Source organism: Thermobia domestica, chromosome 1 (genome assembly GCF_964235325.1).
Source record: "Thermobia domestica chromosome 1, izTheDome1.hap1.1, whole genome shotgun sequence".
Lineage (NCBI taxonomy): Eukaryota > Metazoa > Arthropoda > Insecta > Zygentoma > Lepismatidae > Thermobia > Thermobia domestica.
In genome coordinates, this window is record NC_137454.1 from 323,698,714 (window position 1) to 323,719,814 (window position 21,101).

The 21,101-nt window shown below is 35.5% G+C and overlaps 1 protein-coding gene across 1 annotated transcript in view; it reads right to left on the minus strand.

Annotated features, from left to right (window-relative positions):
* Positions 1–11,071: 11,071 nt before the first annotated feature.
* Positions 11,072–21,101, minus strand: part of LOC145662930 (uncharacterized) — a 29,048-nt gene continuing 19,018 nt past the window's right edge. Inside the window, exon 4 of the mRNA XM_081728956.1 lies at positions 11,072–19,760. Coding sequence (XP_081585082.1) covers positions 19,686–19,760 — 75 coding nt within the window. The 3' untranslated portion in view covers positions 11,072–19,685. The remainder of the gene's footprint in view (positions 19,761–21,101) is intronic.

Below are 21,101 nucleotides of genomic sequence, written 5' to 3' on the forward strand. Positions count from 1 at the left end.
AATCTACAAGAATATCACCATCCAAGAATTGAATCTGGTGTTAACTGTTCGGCGATCCACAGCTCCTGGGAGAGATCAGATTAGATATCAACACTTGTACGACCTGTCTCCATATGGTCGATCTGTACTTCTTCAAATCTACTCTCAGATATGGAGGACAGGACATATTCCATCTTCATGGAAAGTTTTAGCGGTAGTCCCTATACTTAAACCACACAAACCTATCGGGTTGGCTCAGAGTTATCGTCCGATTACTCTTATTTCATGCGTCGTGAAAGTTTTTGAGAAGATCATCCTCTCTAAATTGAACTGGCACTTGGAATATTATTCAGTCTTCCCACCCACAATAACTGGTTACCGGAAAGGCATGTCATCTTTGGACTCGGTTGCTGCTCTTCTTCTCGATATCTGGAACACATTCCAACATCGACAGTATTTGATTGCCGTTAAACTTGATCTGGAACATGCATATGACTCTATCATTCTCGATCGCCTCATCACTCACATGGCACAACTCCACCTTCCTACACCTTTTCTCCGATATACTCATAATTGGTTGGTACAACGTCGCATCTGCGTCAAATACCATAACAGATATCCTTCTTATCGTTCAACATCATTGGGTATTCCTCAAGGCTCTAGTCTCTGTCCCACTTTATTTAATATATACACACTCTCTCTCCATCAACGACTCAGACAACTGGTTCGTATTCAACAATACTGTGACGACATGTTGTTATATGTCAAAACTTCCAACATAGTGGACGGGATACGCATTTTGCACGACGCTCTCTTAGAACTTCACTCCTGGACCTCTGAAAACGGCATGTCAGTCAACTGGGCGAAGTCTTCCTGCACTCTCTTCACCCGTAAACGTTTTCAACCTCCCATCCATCTCACGGTAAATAACACTCCTTTACCAGTTACACCTACTTTACAATATCTTGGTTTTCATCTCGATTCTAAACTAAATTGGAAGCATCATCTCAAAACAATAGCACTTAAAGCCCAACCTTATTTTAAGTTGCTGTCTTGCATCAGCCACAAGGGTTGGGGAACAGATATATCCTCCCTGCAACAAGTCAGTACTCAATGTGTGGATGCAAAACTTCAATATGGCGGAATATTACTTTCTCCATTACCCAAACGGATCAGCGAACATCACATCCGCCTTCAAGCCACAACACAGCGAATTATATTCCGACAACCAAAGACGGCACCTTCCTCCGCACTTTTAGAAGAAGCTGGAATAATTCCTTTCCCAGTGAAAACATATTTTATGGCTAAAAAATTCCTCCTGCAACGCATATGCTGCACCTCCTCCCTATTATTACCAAAATTACAATTCCTATACAATAGCAACCTTCATACCAGACTTCCATATTATAAACAGCTACCTTGGATATATCGAGCATTCGTTAGTATTCATAACTGGCTCAATCAATTACATCGAGGACCGAAATTACCATGTTATACTGCACAATACAATACTCTTCTATTCTCTCCCACACTTGAGCAACCGGTGGTCTCTTTCAAACGTCTTCGATCCAATCAGCCTCAGATAGTGCGCCATCTCTGGGAACACCACATTCAATCTCATCACTCAAATACCATTTTAATTTACACGGATGCTTCTAAACAGCATACCGAACATGGATCTGTGGTTGGAGCAGGAATTTATATACCAGCGCTTAATTACGCAGAGACTCACAGACTTCCACCGAATACATCCATCTATTTAGCAGAAAGCTGGGCAATTCGCACGGCATTGAAAGTCGCCCTACAACGAAAACTACCTAACGTGGGAATTTGTAGTGATAGCCTTAGTGCGTTACAAGGAATATGTAGAACCCCATGGGCATCTTCCAATACATGGTTACACATCAATATTCGCCAACAGCTTCGAATATTACATAATAATCAACAAGTGGTTACGTTAATTCATACTCCCGCACACTGCGACATCCCCGGGAACGAAGTTAGCGATATCCTGAGCAGATATGCAACACAACATGGCACACCGATAGATCTCCGGCTCCCAGCATCTTCTTTCGACGAGATGCTGCTACAGAAACGGCAAACCGAATGGCGAACCTACCAACAACAACAACGATCAGGACCAGGAATTTATTATTGGCAACTAGAACCGACTCCCACCACGAGAAAATGGGAGGCCCCTCATAATTGGACAAGAAAACATCATTGTTTATATTCTCGCCTGCGTCTTAATACTGCTCAGACTCCCATCCAGAAATATAAACAACAGCAGCGCCCCTCACGTTTGTGTTATTGTGGCATAAATGAGGGTTCTATAGACCACCTGACCTTTCAGTGCTCTCTAACGCCTGGCTACCGTCCGATACTCAACACAGTCATTCATTCTGTTTATTTCACAAGCCCCGTAACAGTGTCTTTCTTACTAGCTAACAAAAACCACCTTGTTCTGTATCATCTGCTTCAATATTACATAGTGAACAACTACGACTTGTAATGGTGTCAAAGTGATCAACAGTGCAGTGCTCATGTTATTCATCGCAGTCTGTAACATATAGTTTCTTCGACATAGTTAGTGTTCCACATGAAGTGATTGTTTCTATTGTGTTTGTTTATTTTGTGCCCAAATTGATCCTGGACCATTCATCTCTACAAGTATAGATACCCATTTAACCGTCTGTATTGCTCAGCGGACGAGTTCCTGGAGCATCAAAACATTGAGAGAGAGAGAGAGAGAGATTCTTATTCTTGTACTACAACCTCCGTCGATGACGCGCCTGCTCCGTACGGACTACTCTCCCGTGGACCCCCTTCAATGCTCCTACCCCAACACTGTTAAATAGCATCTCGATTTTATTAATTTATTATTATTTTTGCACAGTCTTGTATGTTGCATATGTTAGAATGCACATTTGTACCTTACGGGAAAGCACTAGTAAAATTGATCTGCACGCATGAAAGCAACCTATACCTTAAGAAATAACTTCTCAAATATTACGTGTGGATTTCGTGATAAAATAATTAGATTACAGTAGCATAACATGTAATCATTTCCAGGATACTTCAGTTTGCGAGCATATTATCAATCTGTACGCAATTATTTAATATTATCAGAGATTAATAACAGTACAAAACGTCTTAATAAATCAAGAAAAGTTAGTTATATAAATATATTTTTTATTTAATGGACTCTTCTTTCTAAATCTACACCCGATATTCTTGTATATTAAATTCTCAAATTAATACTTGTACTTCTCATTGCCTCAAAATTTAACAAAAGTTATGGGCATGCAAGCATTATAGCTATATAAATCGTGAATATTATCAACAAAAAATACTAACAATATCTTCCGGCGCAAATATTAGCTTTGTTTATTATAATACACACTTGGAATATCAGATAATTATGGAAAAGAGTAACGAAAAGATATTTATACAACTGCAGCTCTGTCTCACGACGCCATCATACTTGTTTTGTATTTTCCTGCACTCAAACTCGAGCGCTGATTGGCTATTGAATGCTCTTGAATTGGATTGTTTAGAACAGGACCGAATCGAAATTCCTTGAACGAAACTATTGAATTCAAGAGAAAAATGACGTCAGTGCTGACGTCTTTTTCATCAAATAGTCTTGAATGGTCTTGAACAAGAGTCTTGTTCAAGCTTTCTTGGATCGTCTACAAGCAGTATAAGTACCGATACATTCAATCGTTGAGGCATACTGTTTAAATACGTAAATAAGTAAATTGTAGCATTAAGAAAATGGTATTAAAGCAGTTTCACAATTATTTTATGAACTGAGTCCCGGTGGTCTATATATCGACCTCTAACTTTATTGGTTAACAAAACTATTGGAAAAGTATCATCTACTTGACGAACCTGATGTTCCTGGATTCTGAACTTCAGCTTGCCATCTAAACACAACCAAGTTGTAAAGTGTAATACCACTGCAAAGATATATCAATATAGATGTTGCACTGCGTCAGTCATATTGCTATGATTTATCTCAGTTGTTTCAAACGGGAAATTCTACTGGTGGATACATCAACCATCAGGTCTCAGGAGGATCATACCCAAAAATCTCCCCCCCCCCCACCCCTCCAGAAATATAGAAAACCTCTATTCCCAGAAATTTCTATATCATCTCCGGTAGACATCCTCCTCGTGTTATTATCAGAGCCGAACAGTTACTTACCATACTAGAGGTTAATGCTTAAAAGTTAGATTTTACAAGTAATGTTTTGATCCAAAAAGGAAAAAATAAATTCTACGTAATTGTAACGAGATTAACTCTCATTTCTGGCAGGCTACTCGCCGCACACTGCACAACTTTCATGTGGAAATTACCATAAGAATGAATCTCTTTCATGGTGTCTATATCAATTGCTTGGTAATCACAGTCCTGTCATTTTCCTACTACAATACCTATCGCATTCCTCATAAGACAATTCTAAAATATTTCCTTTTTGTAAAACCTATTTACCTATCTCCAATATCTCTCCCTACCCAAGTTTTGTGAAGGGTGGAAAGGGGTCGATTTCTATAATATTCTAATTGTGATTTTCATAAAATGCTGGAAGTGAGGGATTAAGTTGGAGAGTGAAATGCAGCATATAAACTCTTCATTAAAACAGAGCGAACACTAGTCTATATATATATATATATATATATATATATATATATATATATATATATATATATATATATATATATATATATATATATATATATATGAAATTCTGCTCGTAAGAGGCGGATTGGGTGATTTCTATACATTATATATATATAATTTAATTGGCCTCTGGTATGTAAATTGACGTTATACTTCAAAGCACAAACAATTGTAAGAGTTTGGAAAAAATATCTAGGAGCTGATACACGCTCGATTGATGAAGCTGTCCGTACGCTTTCATGAAAAACTTTAAAATGCTTTCTTTCTTACAAAGAGACTTATGGAAATGTAACTCACCGATTTGAATAAAACTTTGCATACTTGTAGAACATCGAAAAATAATCGACACGTATTTTTTTTTTATTTCGGCAATGATGCGGCTTTACGGGTAGAAACCATCCTTTGAACATAGCATAGACAGAAAACAATCACTTAATGCAGAAGAAAACATACTGCAGGAGGGGGATAGGACAGCTGATTCAGAATCTCACATCAAAATTACAAAATTCACAATGGCGGATCCAACAGGGTGATTACAATTACAAAAAGTCTTCTGGTTTGAAATGCTCTCTCCAGTTAGCTAAGAACAATTATAGTTGGCGGGTTACTGCGAGAATGTTGCAGACCGATTTGAAACACCTTTCTGTATTTATTTTAACGGCATGATTATTAAAGTGCGTCTCTGCACCTCTCACTATTCTGGGTGCTTATTGAAGTGAGTCCCTTCGCCTCTCACTAGTCGGGGTGCTTATTTATAGTGATTTATAATTTATTTGGGTCCCGTGTTAAATCTTCAAGAAGGCAATAGGCGCTAAACTGGGAAAATAGGTTTAATTCTGATAATACAATTTATTTGTACTTTAACTCTGATGCTCGAAAAGCGGTTGATTGAAAATCCTGTAAAATTTTGTTTCAAAGATCGTGAGCATTTTATGATTTGTGCACAGTTCTTGCCGTAATAAGGTATGTGTGGTGTAAACAATGTTTATTTATTTTTTATTTTTATTTTTTTGGCATCATTACTGTAAAACGTTTTCTCAAAGATTCATAATTTTAACAATTGAGGACATATGAAGTTCTGACGTAGTGAGAGGCGAGAGAACACACTATAAATAAGCACCCCAAATAGTGAGAGGCGACCCCGAATAATAAAAGCTGCAGAGACGCACTTTAATCAAACATCCCGTTAAAATGAGTACAGAAAGGAGTTTCAAATCGGTCTGCAACCTTCTCGCAGTAACCCCTGCCAATTATGATTGCTCTTAGCTAACTGCAGAGCATTTCAAACCAAGAGACTTTTTGTAATTGTAATCACCCTATTGGATCCGCCATTTTGAATTTTGTAATTTTGATGTGAGATTCTGAATCAGTTGTCCTAAAACCCCGCCTGGCAGTATGCTTTCTTCTGCATTAACTGATTGTTTTCTGTCTATGCTTGGAGACCACCCCTAACGTTCAAAGGGTGGTTTCAACCGTTAAACCCGCACATTGCCGAAATAATAATAATAATAATAATAATAATAATAATAATAATAATAATAATAATAATAATAATAATAATAATAATAATACGTGTCAATTATTTTTCGATGTTCTACAAGTATGTAAAGTTTCATTCAAATAGGTGAGTTACATTTCCGTAAGTCTCCTTGTTAGTCGGTCTTCTTCTACCATCAGGTATAAAGGTTTTACGTAGAACTTTATATTTGAGACGAACTTTGGTCAGGATTTTTCGTTCGTTTGTCGCAAGTTCTTTTCTCTTCAGATTTTCCCCCATTACTTTTCCCATCTTTGCAGGGATCTTCCTTTCGGTCTCTCTTCTCCTAGTCTAGCCACCCACACCTTTTTTTCAGGATCCTCTCCTCTTTCATACGGTAAATACATCTGATGATGTGATGTTTCTATTTGTTTTTGTAAAGGTGGTAATTTTGGTCCTGTTTTGATAGTTTATCTTCGATCTTCCTTAAATATTTCATTTCTGTTGCTTGTAGCTTATTGTAATGTTTGGTTGTCAGTAGCCATGACCCACATCCCTATGCTCCATTCTTCTTCATACTCAGGTTTCGTACCCTTCCAGTAATTTTTCATCGCTTTCTTGTGCTGTTAAGGACAGCTTACCTCTGACAGATAGCTGTATGTGCTGTAAACAAAACGAAGGGAAGAGCTGTTTGCCAATATTTTTTTCACGCTGTTGAAGGTAGTTGGATGTTTGAATATTCTATTAAATATTCTACATACTATTGTTTCTGTTATTTGGAAATCATAGGTTACAAATAATCCTGTCATATTATGATTTGGTAAAGTTTGTCGCCAGCGTTGCTGTCTGTTGCAGAACCTCCAATGAACCACGTGCTCTGTCCCACTGTCAGACGCCAGCTTTCATTAACACTACTGTCGTTATATCTACGTTTCTGCTTAGCTGTCATATATAGTTAGAAGAAGAAAAAAAAAGACATTCGTGAAGAAAATATTTGGTACAATGCACTTTCTTTTCAGTGCATTGTATGAGAGCCGTTCAGAAAGTAAGGAACGATTGTGTATATCAACAAAAACAAAAGATATCCAAACAAAACTTCATTTACAACAATAGTAAATCTAAGTCTACGGTACTTTTCTACATAATCGCCGATGTTATTGCGGCACTAACGAAACCCAAGTTTTTCAATGCCGATATCGTACTCCTTTGCTCCCAATAAATGAAGCCATGAAGTTACCTTGGAAGTGCGTTTCCCCAAGAAACCCCTTCATTTTTGGGAAAAGGTGAAAGTCATTAGGCGCTACATCGGGATTGTAAGGGAGATGATCAGTGCGGATTATACGCTTGGTGGCGTTTTCCATTGCCGCCACCATTTCGGACAACTGGCAGGAAACAAACGTGATCGTACAAGAACTAGACTCAGCAGAGAGGGGAGCTAACCCGGCAAGCATGTAATCACCAAGGTGGGAGGTCTACGCGAGGCGTATTGGCAATCGTTCTTTACTTTTAGGCAATAACTTCAAGGCTTCAATCATGGGCACCATATGAGTATAACATGACATTAAAAAACTTGTTTCGTTATTTTCAAACCAAAAATCCATTTACCCGGTTGAGAATCTGTTAGAATTTTGAAACTCCTACCAAATAAAAACTTATGAAACTTATGTACACCAAAAATTACTGCTAAAATGTCTTTCTCAGCCTTTGGAACATGCTTTTGGCTTGCTTCCAACAGTTATGATAAGTGCCTCAATAACAATGGCGCTTATCTAGAAAAGTAGTGTTAGGTTTAGTATTATTTTAAATGAGTTTTGTTTTGATATACTTAATGGTTCTTTATTTCTGGACGACCCTCGTATAAAAAAATCGGAAAATCACCTTGAAGTGTATGAGCTTTAACATTTTATTAAGATACACAACATCCTTAAGAATAAATTAATGAATAAAACGTTAACTAACTTACTGAATGATTTTGTGACGCGAATAAAATTATTCCACCTATTAAAAAAATGGTTTCCTTGTACCTACCTTTATCCACGTAACTCCTATTATTTTTTATGTATAGTAGCATCACATTTATAGTAAATTACATTTCACTTTTTCATAGAAATGCTTACAAACAATTCGAATCATGAACTTTTCTCTCTCTGTTTACGATACTATTGATGTCATTTGATTTAAATAATAATAATAATGCATTTTGTGATTACACGTAAAATACATTTTATTCTGTCATTTTTATAAAAATCTACAAGGACATGTCATATTGCATTAAATTAAATCACAAAGTAACAATAAATGAAAGGAACAACAGATGATTTCAACTTGACTTTTGAATAAACTAAAATTCACAGCACTAATATTGCCAGAGTTGACCGTTATAAATTATTACAATTACAAGGAAATTTACATTAAGTATTTGTATCACGGTTCGTATTCACTGGAGTAAAATCGAATCTTCTTTCAATACATTAAAAAACAAAATCATTTCACAGAATACAAAATAATTCCAAAATACAGCACATCAATAATGAAGGAATGGCAAATCAATATTGTTCTATTTTATCACCATGTTGGCTACGGAAGAAATCAAAAATATTTCCGTTTACGATTTTTACACGTGATCTCGAGTTTCTGAATAAAAAGAAAAATTGTTTTATTGTATTGTATTGTTAATGTTAACACTAAAAATACCTGAAAATCTCTCAAAGATGTTGCCCTCTCACACAGATTTTCATCAGGCGTGTTCTCTACTTGAAAAATGAATTTTCGCATGTTCATCACGTAAGTACCAGAGAAAACTAAGGATTTAAATATGTTAAGGTCAGATTACGCAAGGCTACTTTAAACAACGAATCTAGCGAAGTTAAGAAATAATGCTAACCGAAACAAGTTTGTCCCTCACAATGTACTTTCATTATGCCATTGTAATTAGCTATATTTTTAATTCTTCAATATCACTATCCTGACGCCATTTTACCAACATTATTTAAAATATGTTTAAAAATGTGTTCATTAATTGTCTGTTAAATAAATTAAGATAGTTGTATTACCGTTTAATAATTAAGTTAGTGCTAACAGACATTTTATTCAAACGTTTATTTCTTTTGACAATGCTTAATAGCATATAATGATATGTTAGATCTGAAAACTATTAATGCAAAAGTGTCCACCTTTTAGTACTTCAAACGAAACATTTTGAGTCATTTCCTTAATATTTATTCAGCATCATAAAAAATAAGTTTTTTTTTCTTTCTTTTGCCCAAAGGCTTCTTTCGACATTCCTATCTTGCTTTTGTTTCACTTCAATACTTCATCTATTTATTAGTAATACTGCCCAAGGACCATAAACTAGTCACCGGTTTAACAATAAACTCAAAAGATACTTACTTTTGCTTCTCCAAATTCTTATAGTAGGTTTAAAAATTTACATTAAACGTCGAATTCTCGTTCACAGCTCTCAGCCTTATCAAGATTTAGGTAAGGAACGGTTTTAGTAGGAATAAGTTGTGTGAAAATTAAATGTTTAAAATCGTAAACGAAAACATTTAACTGCTGTACAAAATACACATCTTAGGTCTTTCTTCTCGTCGATGGTTGGCGACGACGGTAAAGGTGTAGTGATCTTATTCCAACTTTTGTCCAAAAATTCAAATGAAAATAGTTTCGTACTTTTATTATTCATGGAAAGACAGGGATACGATACATTTTCATCCGAACTTAAGACGTTTTCGTTTACGATTCTAAACATTTAATTTTTCACACAATTCTTGCTAAACACCGTTCCTCACTTAAGTCATGACAATGCTGAAAGCTGTCGGCAAATATTCGACGTTTAACGTACATTTTTAAACATCTGTAATAATTTGTGGAGCAAAGTTGAGCGCTTTTTTGAGTTTGTTAATAGTCACCTGTTCTTGCTCCTTCCTGCTTCCTTTCTTCCAATCGCCATTGCCTTCTCATTTTCTGTTCAAATTCTGCAACGAAAGTCTTATCAACTATAAATTGTATACATCTAGTCTTTAAGGCTTCTCCCAGTACCTTCTCTCTTTAAAACGCTCTTCACTATTTCTTCTAAGTAGATATTAAGTAATGAAATTTCACCTAGTCGAATTAGTTTTGGGGAGAAATGTACTTGGAATTCGCAGTGACATATACTTAAATAAACCAATAGCATCTCTTGCGCCTTTGTCTTTAGTATACCCAAAGTGTGCCCCGTCAACTCTCTCCTTTGTTCCTCGATACAGCCTTCTGTTCAATACTGGAAAAAAACTATTTTTGTTGTATGATACAAATTATAAGACCTACTGGTTCTGTAGTCCTTACACTTCTATAGGTTTGATTTTGTAACCAATGGTATCACTGTTGTCTTAAACAAATCTGTTGTTAGTCACTTCTCTCTCTCATATATCTTATTACAGGTCGGAACAATTCTTTCATCACGCCTTCACTCTCCAAACACTATTAACAAATCAAACTGGTATATTATTTACCCCAGTGGCCTTCTATTTAAGGTCTTTTACATCTCTTTCCCAGTTCGTAGTCTAGAAGAAAATCCTTATTTTCAACATTTAGACTATGTGGTCTTTGCCTACAGTCATAAATCCTCAATACATTCATTCCATCTTTTCCTGAAATTTCGATTCGTTTGCGATCTTCTCAATATTATTACTACTGTTTTGTTATGCCCCTTTTTTTTATATATTTACATTGATTTCACTTCTCTGTACACTTATGTACTTACTGTTTTTAATTCCTCTATATCCTCTTATTTTCTTTTGCAGAATTCTGTGTGAAATATACAGAATGTTGTGATGCTACAGCATTTTGATTGAAAGAATATTATACGTGCAAAGGTAATGCACAGTAATACTTCGTATAATAATACAAATGGACAACCCAGCTATAACTGAATATTCGAAAATAAATTTAAAAAAGAAGTTTTATATTTTAGGTATAGTGTTTACAAATTACCCATATAAAATGATGATAATACAACTGGTATATCTTTCTTCTGTGATTAATTTCATTTCAGTAATCCACGGAAAGGTTTCCTTTTTTTTTTTTTTTTTCTTTCTTTACGTATTTAAGGTAATATTGGTTTTCCATTATTTTGAAAATAAAAGTGATAAATTAGCTAGAATTAACTTTCAACAGTAACAACTTAAAAGTCAGATTAACAACAAAAAATTCATTAATATTCTGTTTTGCCTTGCAATCCAATTTATATCGTACATAACTACGCAATATATATAGGGTGTTTTAAAACAACACCGACAACGTTTGGGAGGTGATTCCTGGCACCAAGATAAGACAAAAAGTATAAGACCAACCTGGGCGCACAAATGCTGCCTTTCGGAGTTATAGGTGGCCGATAAATTTAAAAGGTCCATAGCTCCAAAACTATGGGACCTATCGTAGTAGGAACTAATATGTGCCTTATCCAAAAATCCATGTTTCAGACTCCTGCGGTACTATCGCAACAATTTTTATAGAGGGAGTTTGGCTACTGGCATATAATTTAAAGTACTCACCAACCACTTCCATAAAAATTGGTACGGAAGTACCGCAGGATTCTGAAACATGAATATTTGAATAGGGCACATACTAGTTCCTAAATGAAGTCTTGACCCAACTACGGTAGGTCCGATAGTATTGGAGCTATGGACCTTTAATTCTATTTTTTCATGTTTTCAGCAGCCTATAACTCCGAAAGGAAGCATTTGTGCATCCTGGTTGGTCTATACGTTTTGTCTTATCTTGGTGTCAGTAATCACCTCCCAAACGTTATCGGTGTTGTTTGGAAACACCCCATATATATATATATATATATAAACACATTAAAAGAAGTACACAAAATACTCCAAAATAGTAATAAACCTAATACTCTCTGCCTCCTACCTCGTTTTTTTTTTCCCTGCAAAACGTTAGCTAGTTGCATATAGCATCCTTTTCAGCACTAAAATTATATGAAACTTCGACTTAACTCGCTGAAAATGAAATAAGAATATGCACTCTCATTGGGTATCGAATATCCAATGAGGCACGAGGAAGCTCTCAAAAATTTCAGAATGAATGGGACAACGTAAGTAGACAGTCTATAACTTAAAAAAAAATACAGTGAAACCTCCATTAACGGACATCTCTATAGTATGTTTTTTTTTTTTTTTTTTTTTTTTTTTTTTTTTTTGTATGAGCAAAAATATAATAGATGTATATTATTACGGGACAAACTCTCCCCTTTGTCCTGAGATAAAGACATTATCTTCTTTCCCTCCACTATGTTTTAGCAACCTCTTCATAATGAACAGGAACTTGCGCGCGCGCAAACACGCACGCACGCACGCACACACACACACACACACACACACACATATATATATATATATATATATATATATATTTAAAAGAAACTCTAATCCAATGTGAAAATCTCCGATGCAGTACAGTCGATAAAAAAAAATCCCTAAAACATGTTTTAAGTCAACGATCTGGTAAGCCACCGCACAGAGCAGCTGCAAAATTAACTTAAAATTACCTTTAACTCACTAACTAACTCTATGGCCTATGGAACCCGGAGATTCAATGCCGCGTTCACAAAAGCTCTCCACTGACTTCTATCCTTAGCTAACTGCATCCAGTTTCTACTTTGTATTCCAATCTCTGCGAGATCCATCTTAATATTGTCCTCCCATCTGCGCCTAGGTCTTCCTAATGGTCGTTTTCCGATTGGTCTTCCAGTAAAGACTTTGAAAGCGTTTCTACTTTCTTCCATTCTAGCTACATGACCTGCCCACCTAAGCCTCCTAGACTTGACGATCCTAACAATGTTGGGTAGACCGTATAAATTATGTAGTTCTTCATTATGAAGTTTCCGCCATTTTCCACTCCCGTTCCTCTTGGGTCCGAATATTCGTCTCAGGATCTTGTTCTCAAATACTTTCAGTCTATGTTCTTCCCTCAGTGTAAGCGACCATGTTTCGCAACCATACAGAACAACAGGCATGATTATCGATTTATATATTTTAAGCTTCAAATTCCTCGACAGAATTCGCGACGACAAGAGATTTTGAACCGAATAGTAACACGAATACCCTGCCTTTACTCGACATTTAATTTCTTCGTGAATATGGTTTTCCTCTGTTAATATTGATCCTAGATATTTGAAACTATCCACTTTATCAAAAGTATTATTTAATATTTTAACACTTTCATAATTTGTCGTACTACGATCCCGACGCACTTCCATGTATTTAGTTTTCTTTGCATATACTTCTAAGCCCATGTTCCTGCAAGCGTTTAATAAGACCTCTGCATTTCTTTCTATTGTTTTCCTATTAAATTTACATAATCAGCATACGCCATAACCTGGTGAATACCATTCAAGTCTAGGCCGTGGTTGCTATCTTTGATTTTCCTTATAACACTTTCCAGGATAAAGTTGAATAATAATGGCGACAACGCATCTCCTTGTTTCAGGCCATTTCCGACGTGAAAGCTCATGGACAAAAATTTTCCTACCCGGACTTTACTTTGGGATTTATTTAAACATATCTTAATTAATCTAATTAGCTTTCTCGGTATTCCAAGTTCTGTAAGAACGCTGTATAATGTTTCTCTCCTAACCGAGTCGTACGCCTTTCTAAAAATCAATAAATAGTTGATGTACCGGGGTATTGTATTCCCACTTTTTTTCGAGTATTTGGCGAATAGTAAATATTTGGTTGGTCGATAGTTGATCGATTTCGTCTAAACCCGCACTGATAATCTCCAATAATTTCATCTGCGTATGGGGTCAATCTTGCTAATAGAATATTTGAAAGTATTTTATACGATGTTGACAGAAGAGAAATGTCTCGATAATTATTACAGTCAGTTTTGTCGCCTTTCTTGTGAATTGGAACAATGATTGATTCTTTCCACTCTTGTGGCAATTCTTCCTTGTTCCAGATAAGGAGGATAGTTTGTGTGTCGTATTCCACAATTTTCTGCCTCCAACTAAAATTAACTCAGCCGGAATTTCATCTACACCCGGAGATTTGTGTTTCTTTAATTTCTTTATAGCGGTTTCTACTTCTATTCGGTTGGGTTCTGGAATATACGGTTCTGCGGTTTGTATCTCCTTTTCTCCACGCACACTAGTTTTTGGTTGCTTGTTAAGCAAATCGTCAAAGAAATCTTTCCATCTATTTAAGATGGTATCCGTATCAGTGAGAACTGTACTGTCAGATTTCTTTAATGTATAAGCACGAGGTTGACAGCCTTTCTTAAATTCGCTGATCCCCTTATACATCTCCCGGATGTTTTTATTTTTACTATTATCTTCAAGTTCCTTAATTTTAGCTTTTAAAAAATCGCGTTTCTTTGTTCTAAAAGTTTTGGAAGTTTCTCGCCTTGTATCTGCGAAATTTTGTGTAGTTATTTCATTCGGATTTTGTAGCCAGCGTAATTTTGCCTGTTTTCTCTTCTCTGCTAGTTTAATGCATTCCTGGTCGAACCATGGTTTGTTCCTACGTATTTCCGCGTGTCCCAATTTTTCTTTTGCTGAAATTTTAATGCTATTTCTAATTTCAATCCAAGTATCCTCAACACTAGTGCACTCCGAATCTTCTAAAGCCGAGAATCTATTCGAAACTTCAATCTGGCATTCCTCCCTTACCTGGCTCTCTTCTAATTTCTTTAAATTGAGTCTCTCCGTTTTCGGACAATGAATATTACCTTTATTCAACGATAATCTCTCTCGTATTATGGCTGCTACCAGGTAGTGATCAGTGTCACAATCAGCCCCTCTAAACGACCGGACATCAATTATGCTAGATTGGCTTCTTCTATCTACAAAACGTGATCAATTTGATTATGTGTTTTTCCGTCTGATGATGTCCAAGTGTATTTATGAACGTCGCGATGTGGGAATTTTGTACTCTTCACGATTAGGTTTATGGATGTTAAAATTCACGAGTCTAACACCGTTGTCATTACTCTCCTTATGAAATTTCGTTCCCTATAATCGGTTTGAAAATATCCTCTCGTCCTATCTTCGCATTGAAATCCCCTAATAGAATTTTCATATGGTATCGCGGGAGTTGGTCAAATATCCGTTCCACTTCTTCGTAAAAACTGTCTTTTATATTGTTATCCTTATCTTCAGTTGGGACATGTACATTTAAAACAATAATATCACACCACCGTCCCTGAAGAGTAATAAAAGGAAGTCTGTCAGTACCAAATTCAACCTAACTGCTGGTAATATTCGTTTGTGAACGAAAAACCCTGTTCCTAACTGGTAATTTTTATTTCCTTCCCCGTAAAAGAACGTAAACTTTCCGGAATTCACAACTCCATTTTCTGAACTCCTACTAGGTCCATCCTGTATTTCTCTAACTCCCTCGTTACGGATTTTAACGCGCCTGCCCTATAAAGACTTCTAATATTCCAAGTTCCAAGTCTCATGTGTATTTTCTTTTGCTGAGGTCGTGCCAAGTTATCAGTCCTTGTCCGAAGCTTTTGTGAATATTTCTGAACAAGTGCTTTTCTTTTTACAGGATGAGGTTGTTAGCCTTACTCAAACCCTCAAGCTGGAGGACCACTCCTAGTCGGCTGTCCGCGACTGCTTATTCAGTATATTCGCAGCTAACCTCTATATCTAGAGGCCTTCTCCTCGATCCGCAACCTGAGGGCGCGCCATGCCGTGGTGACAGGAACCCACGTTATAAAATTACCTTTTCTGTCCACAATTAATTGCTTTCTAGTGGTATTCTAATAAACCTCCAATGAGTAAGAACAATTCTGGGGATGCAGTTGTATAGCTAAGAATTCTAGAGCGCTTACCTCTGATGCTTGGGGTCCCTGGTTTGATACCCGGCCAAGTAACTTCGTGGTGGACATCGTGCCCATGGGTTTTCTCACAGTACTCCCCTTTCCTTCCATTTTATCTTGCCTTAATCATTGTCTCCATTAGCCTAAAGGGCATAATCGTGGAACGTTCAACTAAAAGATTTCTTTTCATTTTCTTTGCGAAAAATTTTAACTCTTTTAAATACTCCTTTTAATGAAAATGAATTCACAAAAGCCCAGGCAATCCAACTGCTGCTTATGTACAAAAATTCCTTTTAAACGGTTTAAACGTTTCCTCACTTAGGTCATTTAACGAATACAAAATGAGAATTTACAAAAACCCTGAGGCACGTGAGCACTTACCTTTAATAAGGAATTAATATACAGAGTTTGCTCTCTCACATGATAGGCTCGTAAGATACTGAATTTTTGACGTACACGTTTAACTCTTTTCCCTCTTAAGATACGCATTTTAATGAAAGTAGCGTGATAAAAACTCGGCTCGAGTCGGCTTTAGGACTAAGTATGTCCTAAAGTTCATTTCATCCGACTCAGCCGTTTTCGCGTGATGATGAGACAGATAAAGTCGATTTGAATGTCAACAAAAGAAAGGAAAATTTCTCCCCTTAAAACTTAAATTTCTAAAATTGTTAAATGCGTATTCCATTATTTTTTGTTAAAAACTTCACACTTAAGCGAACCCTTACCTTTGGCACTGTCTGAATAATTAGTGGGAAAATTTAATATTATAGAAGTGTAATTCTCAAAAACGCTGAAAAATGTGTTTTGTTATTCTTACTTGTACGTTTATATGCCGAATTTCATCTAAACTTCAGCGATTCGGGAGATACTGTACACTAATCTTAGGAGAAAAAAATTGAACCTTCCCCTTAACCCTTTTGGATAAGTATTTCCAAAAACTCCTTCTTTGTTGCTTTCATGATAAAAGGAGTATTCCGTCCAAATTTTAAGTTTCTTTACCGATACTGGTATTGCTTGAACAATGATGGATCAGTCACTCATACTCTTTTAATATAATAGTATAGATGTATTTTTGCATAAGCTGTGAGTATTCTAAATTTGTGTAACTCCTCTGTTACGGACAAATAATCATGTCTTATTGGAGTCCGTTATTTAGGTTTCACTGTATTGTGCATGTTATAATTTCGATATGACAATGATACTGGTTACAGCCTTATAAAATTAACACCCAAAAATCAAGCAATATGCATTAGTACTGAAACTAGAACGCAGATCGTAACTTCTACAAAGAAAAGTATTCATTTACATTACAAATCAAAAACATTGCTATAACACAAGACTACTAAGAAATAAATAAATAAAAACTATTTCCTCAAGAATCAACCACAAGATTTTCTATATAACATAAAAAAATTCTTTAGTTTTTATCTAGTTTTATTTCTTTGTTTCTGTCTTAAATGCTTTTCTTTCGGCATTGTATACATTAAAAGCTTTAATTAACTCATGCACATAAAGCGAATACCAACTATCCCGCACACTTTCGCATAACTCACAAGATTGATTTGATCACTATCTGACTTGAAATTATAGCTAAATATATGGTAACCACCAGTCACATAGTCCAATAAGGAAGACAATCGACAGAAATGATTCATTCTATATCAATTTTTAAATAGATGTCAAGCAATACAGTATTGTGTTATTTTATAACTACCTACAATTTCAACTTATCAGACACTGTCATTACTATCGAACTATACATCTTAAAATATACTGCTTTGAAAATCTTTGTAGCTTTAAAAGCAATAAATTGTCAGTTGCTCCTGTAAGCATTTGCTTTCAGTTTATTAAATTACAGAAATTATTTTTTTTTTTTAAATAAAAATAAAAATAATAAATACCTTAAAGGTATCTACTTTTTGAATTTGAGTCATCGATGTAGTTTATATACCTTGTCTTCCTGCTTTGTTTATCAAAATAAAGTTGATATGTCATCAAAACAGTTGTCAATTACATGGTTGTGCTGTAGCTGTTTGAGTCTATAAATACCATTACTGTTTATATATAATTTTGGCACGCAGACACATGAGAATTACGAGAATCCATTACTCACCTCTCCATAATTTATATTACTGTAGGTACTATGTTTGTTTAAATAGCGACAAAATATAACGGAGAAAAAATGTAATAATCAACCTGATTCTTAACTAAAACTAACACCGTTTCTACTAGTAAGTAAATACCACCACGCGGTTACCATACGAATGATCAGATATATATATTACATAATGTGGACAGAGGAAATATTAAGATGCGAGAAGGTATCAAATATTAGTTCTCCTATTTACTGTATTTGAAGCGGAATTTATTTGCTTTAATGGGTTTATTGTTTGCTGCCTGCAAGTGAAAGAAAACTCAACAACGCTTTACTGAAATTTATCCCACATTGTCAGCTCTACTGCGAAAGAAAGAAAATCTTGTGAACAACTGGAAGAACAATACGGAATCAGAAAAAAATTATCCCCTCTACATTGTTTCCTTAAACACGCTGCTCATAAATGTAAACTAATGGCTAAGATTGTTGCTTCGCAACTGGAAGATCCAGGGTTCGAAACCGGTGGCTGCATGATTTCCCCCGTAGTTTACTTTTTCTTTTTCAGCATAAATTTGCGGGTTGACACTCTTGAATACAGGTTCTGGAAGGATTTACCTTCCTCATTATTGTTGTGGTTATTTTTGCTGATTGTTAATGTTCCAGTGCAAATTGGCTTCACAAACTGTCTCGTGTAGTTTGTTAAATAAATAAATAATATATATAGCTTAGCAATTGCGCTCATAATTACAGACAAAATACCTTCTCCGGAGTTCAACCCGGATAAACTCATCAAGCTAGAAATCTGGAAACTTGTACGTGCTCAGAATCGTACTTACTTGCGGGGACTAATTCTCCAATTGATCGTTTAACATGGTAGTCACAATCATTGTACACATGAATTTACAACAATTAATCCAGTATGTTCATGTATCCAGATTATATTAAAATATTCACGTTTATTGTTTGTGACTTTACCTTGCACATATGTAGCACTGCAATTCGAGTCTCTTGCTTCCAAGCAATACTGTTCATGATGTATTTGTACAAAACTATGATTTTTCAGTCGTTTAAGCATTTTCTGTTTTGCTTTACTAGCTTATGCAGTTGTAAACATATTCAAACTAGAAAAGGTTTGAAAAAGTGAAAAATTCAGTATCGTATTATGCTATACTCTTTCTCCTGTTACAGCACTTAACATGAAAATACGACAACGAAATAATTTCCAAAGATATAAAACTTTCTTTGTATAACAAGTTCTTTAGTTTGTAATTTTCCAAAACTTCATTTAAAAAAATGTAATGCAGTAATATTTCAGTTCTGAATTAATTTATTTCCATTTCATAGGGACATTCACATAAGTTCATCGAATTAAACTGATCACCATCTTTAAGAAATTATTAAATCCCTCCGAAAATTCATTTTCTTTTATTTACTTTAGAATATCGAAAATAGCCACACAGAGCACAGCTGAAATATACAAATTACCCTTATTGAAAATGACAAATACTCCTTATTGAAACAACGTTTCTGTGTTTGTCAGCTGCAAATAAACGGTAGTCAGTCAGTCACACAAAAAGTGTCTGTATGTACAACGTATATAAAGCTGCACTAGTATGTTCAAAAATAAACTTTCATGGCCACGTTATTTTTTGTCGTTGTTTTTTCGGCGGAGACTCTTTTCCTTCACAGTTTTGGGTCGACGATACCTGGAATGAAAAGAGCCTTTAATTAATCGTTATAAATAATATTGGATTACATGAAACTACATTAATCGAACTTCATTAACGACAAATCATAATGGAATATTTGTTACTTCATTTCACATTTTGAATATTGATTTCCCTTCTTCAGCAATGAAACTATAAAACAATATACAAGGAATCTCATTTTACGAGGCGTGTTTTTATAAGTACCGTTTTGAAATAAATAAAAGAAAACAAGTATACTCTTCGAAACAATTTTATTGTTACATGAAAGCCTCTACCTTAATCTGCTTTTCTACATAGTTTCCACCAATATTAAAGCATTTATTGTACCGAACAACAGGCTTTTGAATATCATCCTCACAGAAGTCTGGATGACAACCGCTGCAATGGCCGTGAGCACAACTTTCGATAATGTAAGCGTTAGACAATTTCATAGAGAACACTTTATAAAACTTGAGGAAACTTATCATATGATGAAATCATAAAGCGTTTGTTCTCTTTCACGTTTTCGTCAAGTTTCTGCACCAAGTCTTCAATGATGACAAAATATCGCTACTCCGTTTCTCAATCATGAACATTTATGCGACCATTTTCACAAGCTCTAACCCTTTCTGTACTATTCCATCGCTTATAATGTTTTCACCATACATTCCACTAGCCTGGCGATGAATTCCAGCCGCTTTTACGCGTAGCACTAAGAACAAATCATAGCGCGTATTTCACAGTCGGCGAGATTCTCAATTGGTGGAGGCTCACAAACAAACGTAAACACGGTCGAATGTTTCCGTAATGGCGTCTGTGGCTTGCCAACAGCTGTACGTACATGGCGCGCATGCGTGGAATACCGACCGTAGCACAGCAGCGGACAAATTTCAAAATTGTATTTACTTAAAAAAAACACGCCACGTATTTTATTACATTATGCAAAGAACTAATATGAAAAATATTCATAATGAGTACAATATGTTATATAATCTAGTATACCATTATGTACTACGTATTACAGTAAAACCTGCCTTCAACGGACCCTTTATTAAACGGAAAACTGTCTTAAACGGAAATATTCCACGGTCCCATGAATTTTGGAGTGCAAAACGTGTAAAAGTCCCTTCATTAAGCGGAAACTGTGTTATGCGGACAACGGAAAGCAAAATAAACCTTTAACGGAAAATTCTGAGATCCGGACTACAGCGTTTAGAAAATGTTTAGACATTCTGTGAGAGGGTAAATATATATATTACATGTCTGGGATAAATTCTTCGCTCTTTTGTTATTTTTTTCTGAGCATTGTTGACCTTTCCCAAGCACTACTCATATTCACCCTCACAATTTGTCCGTAGT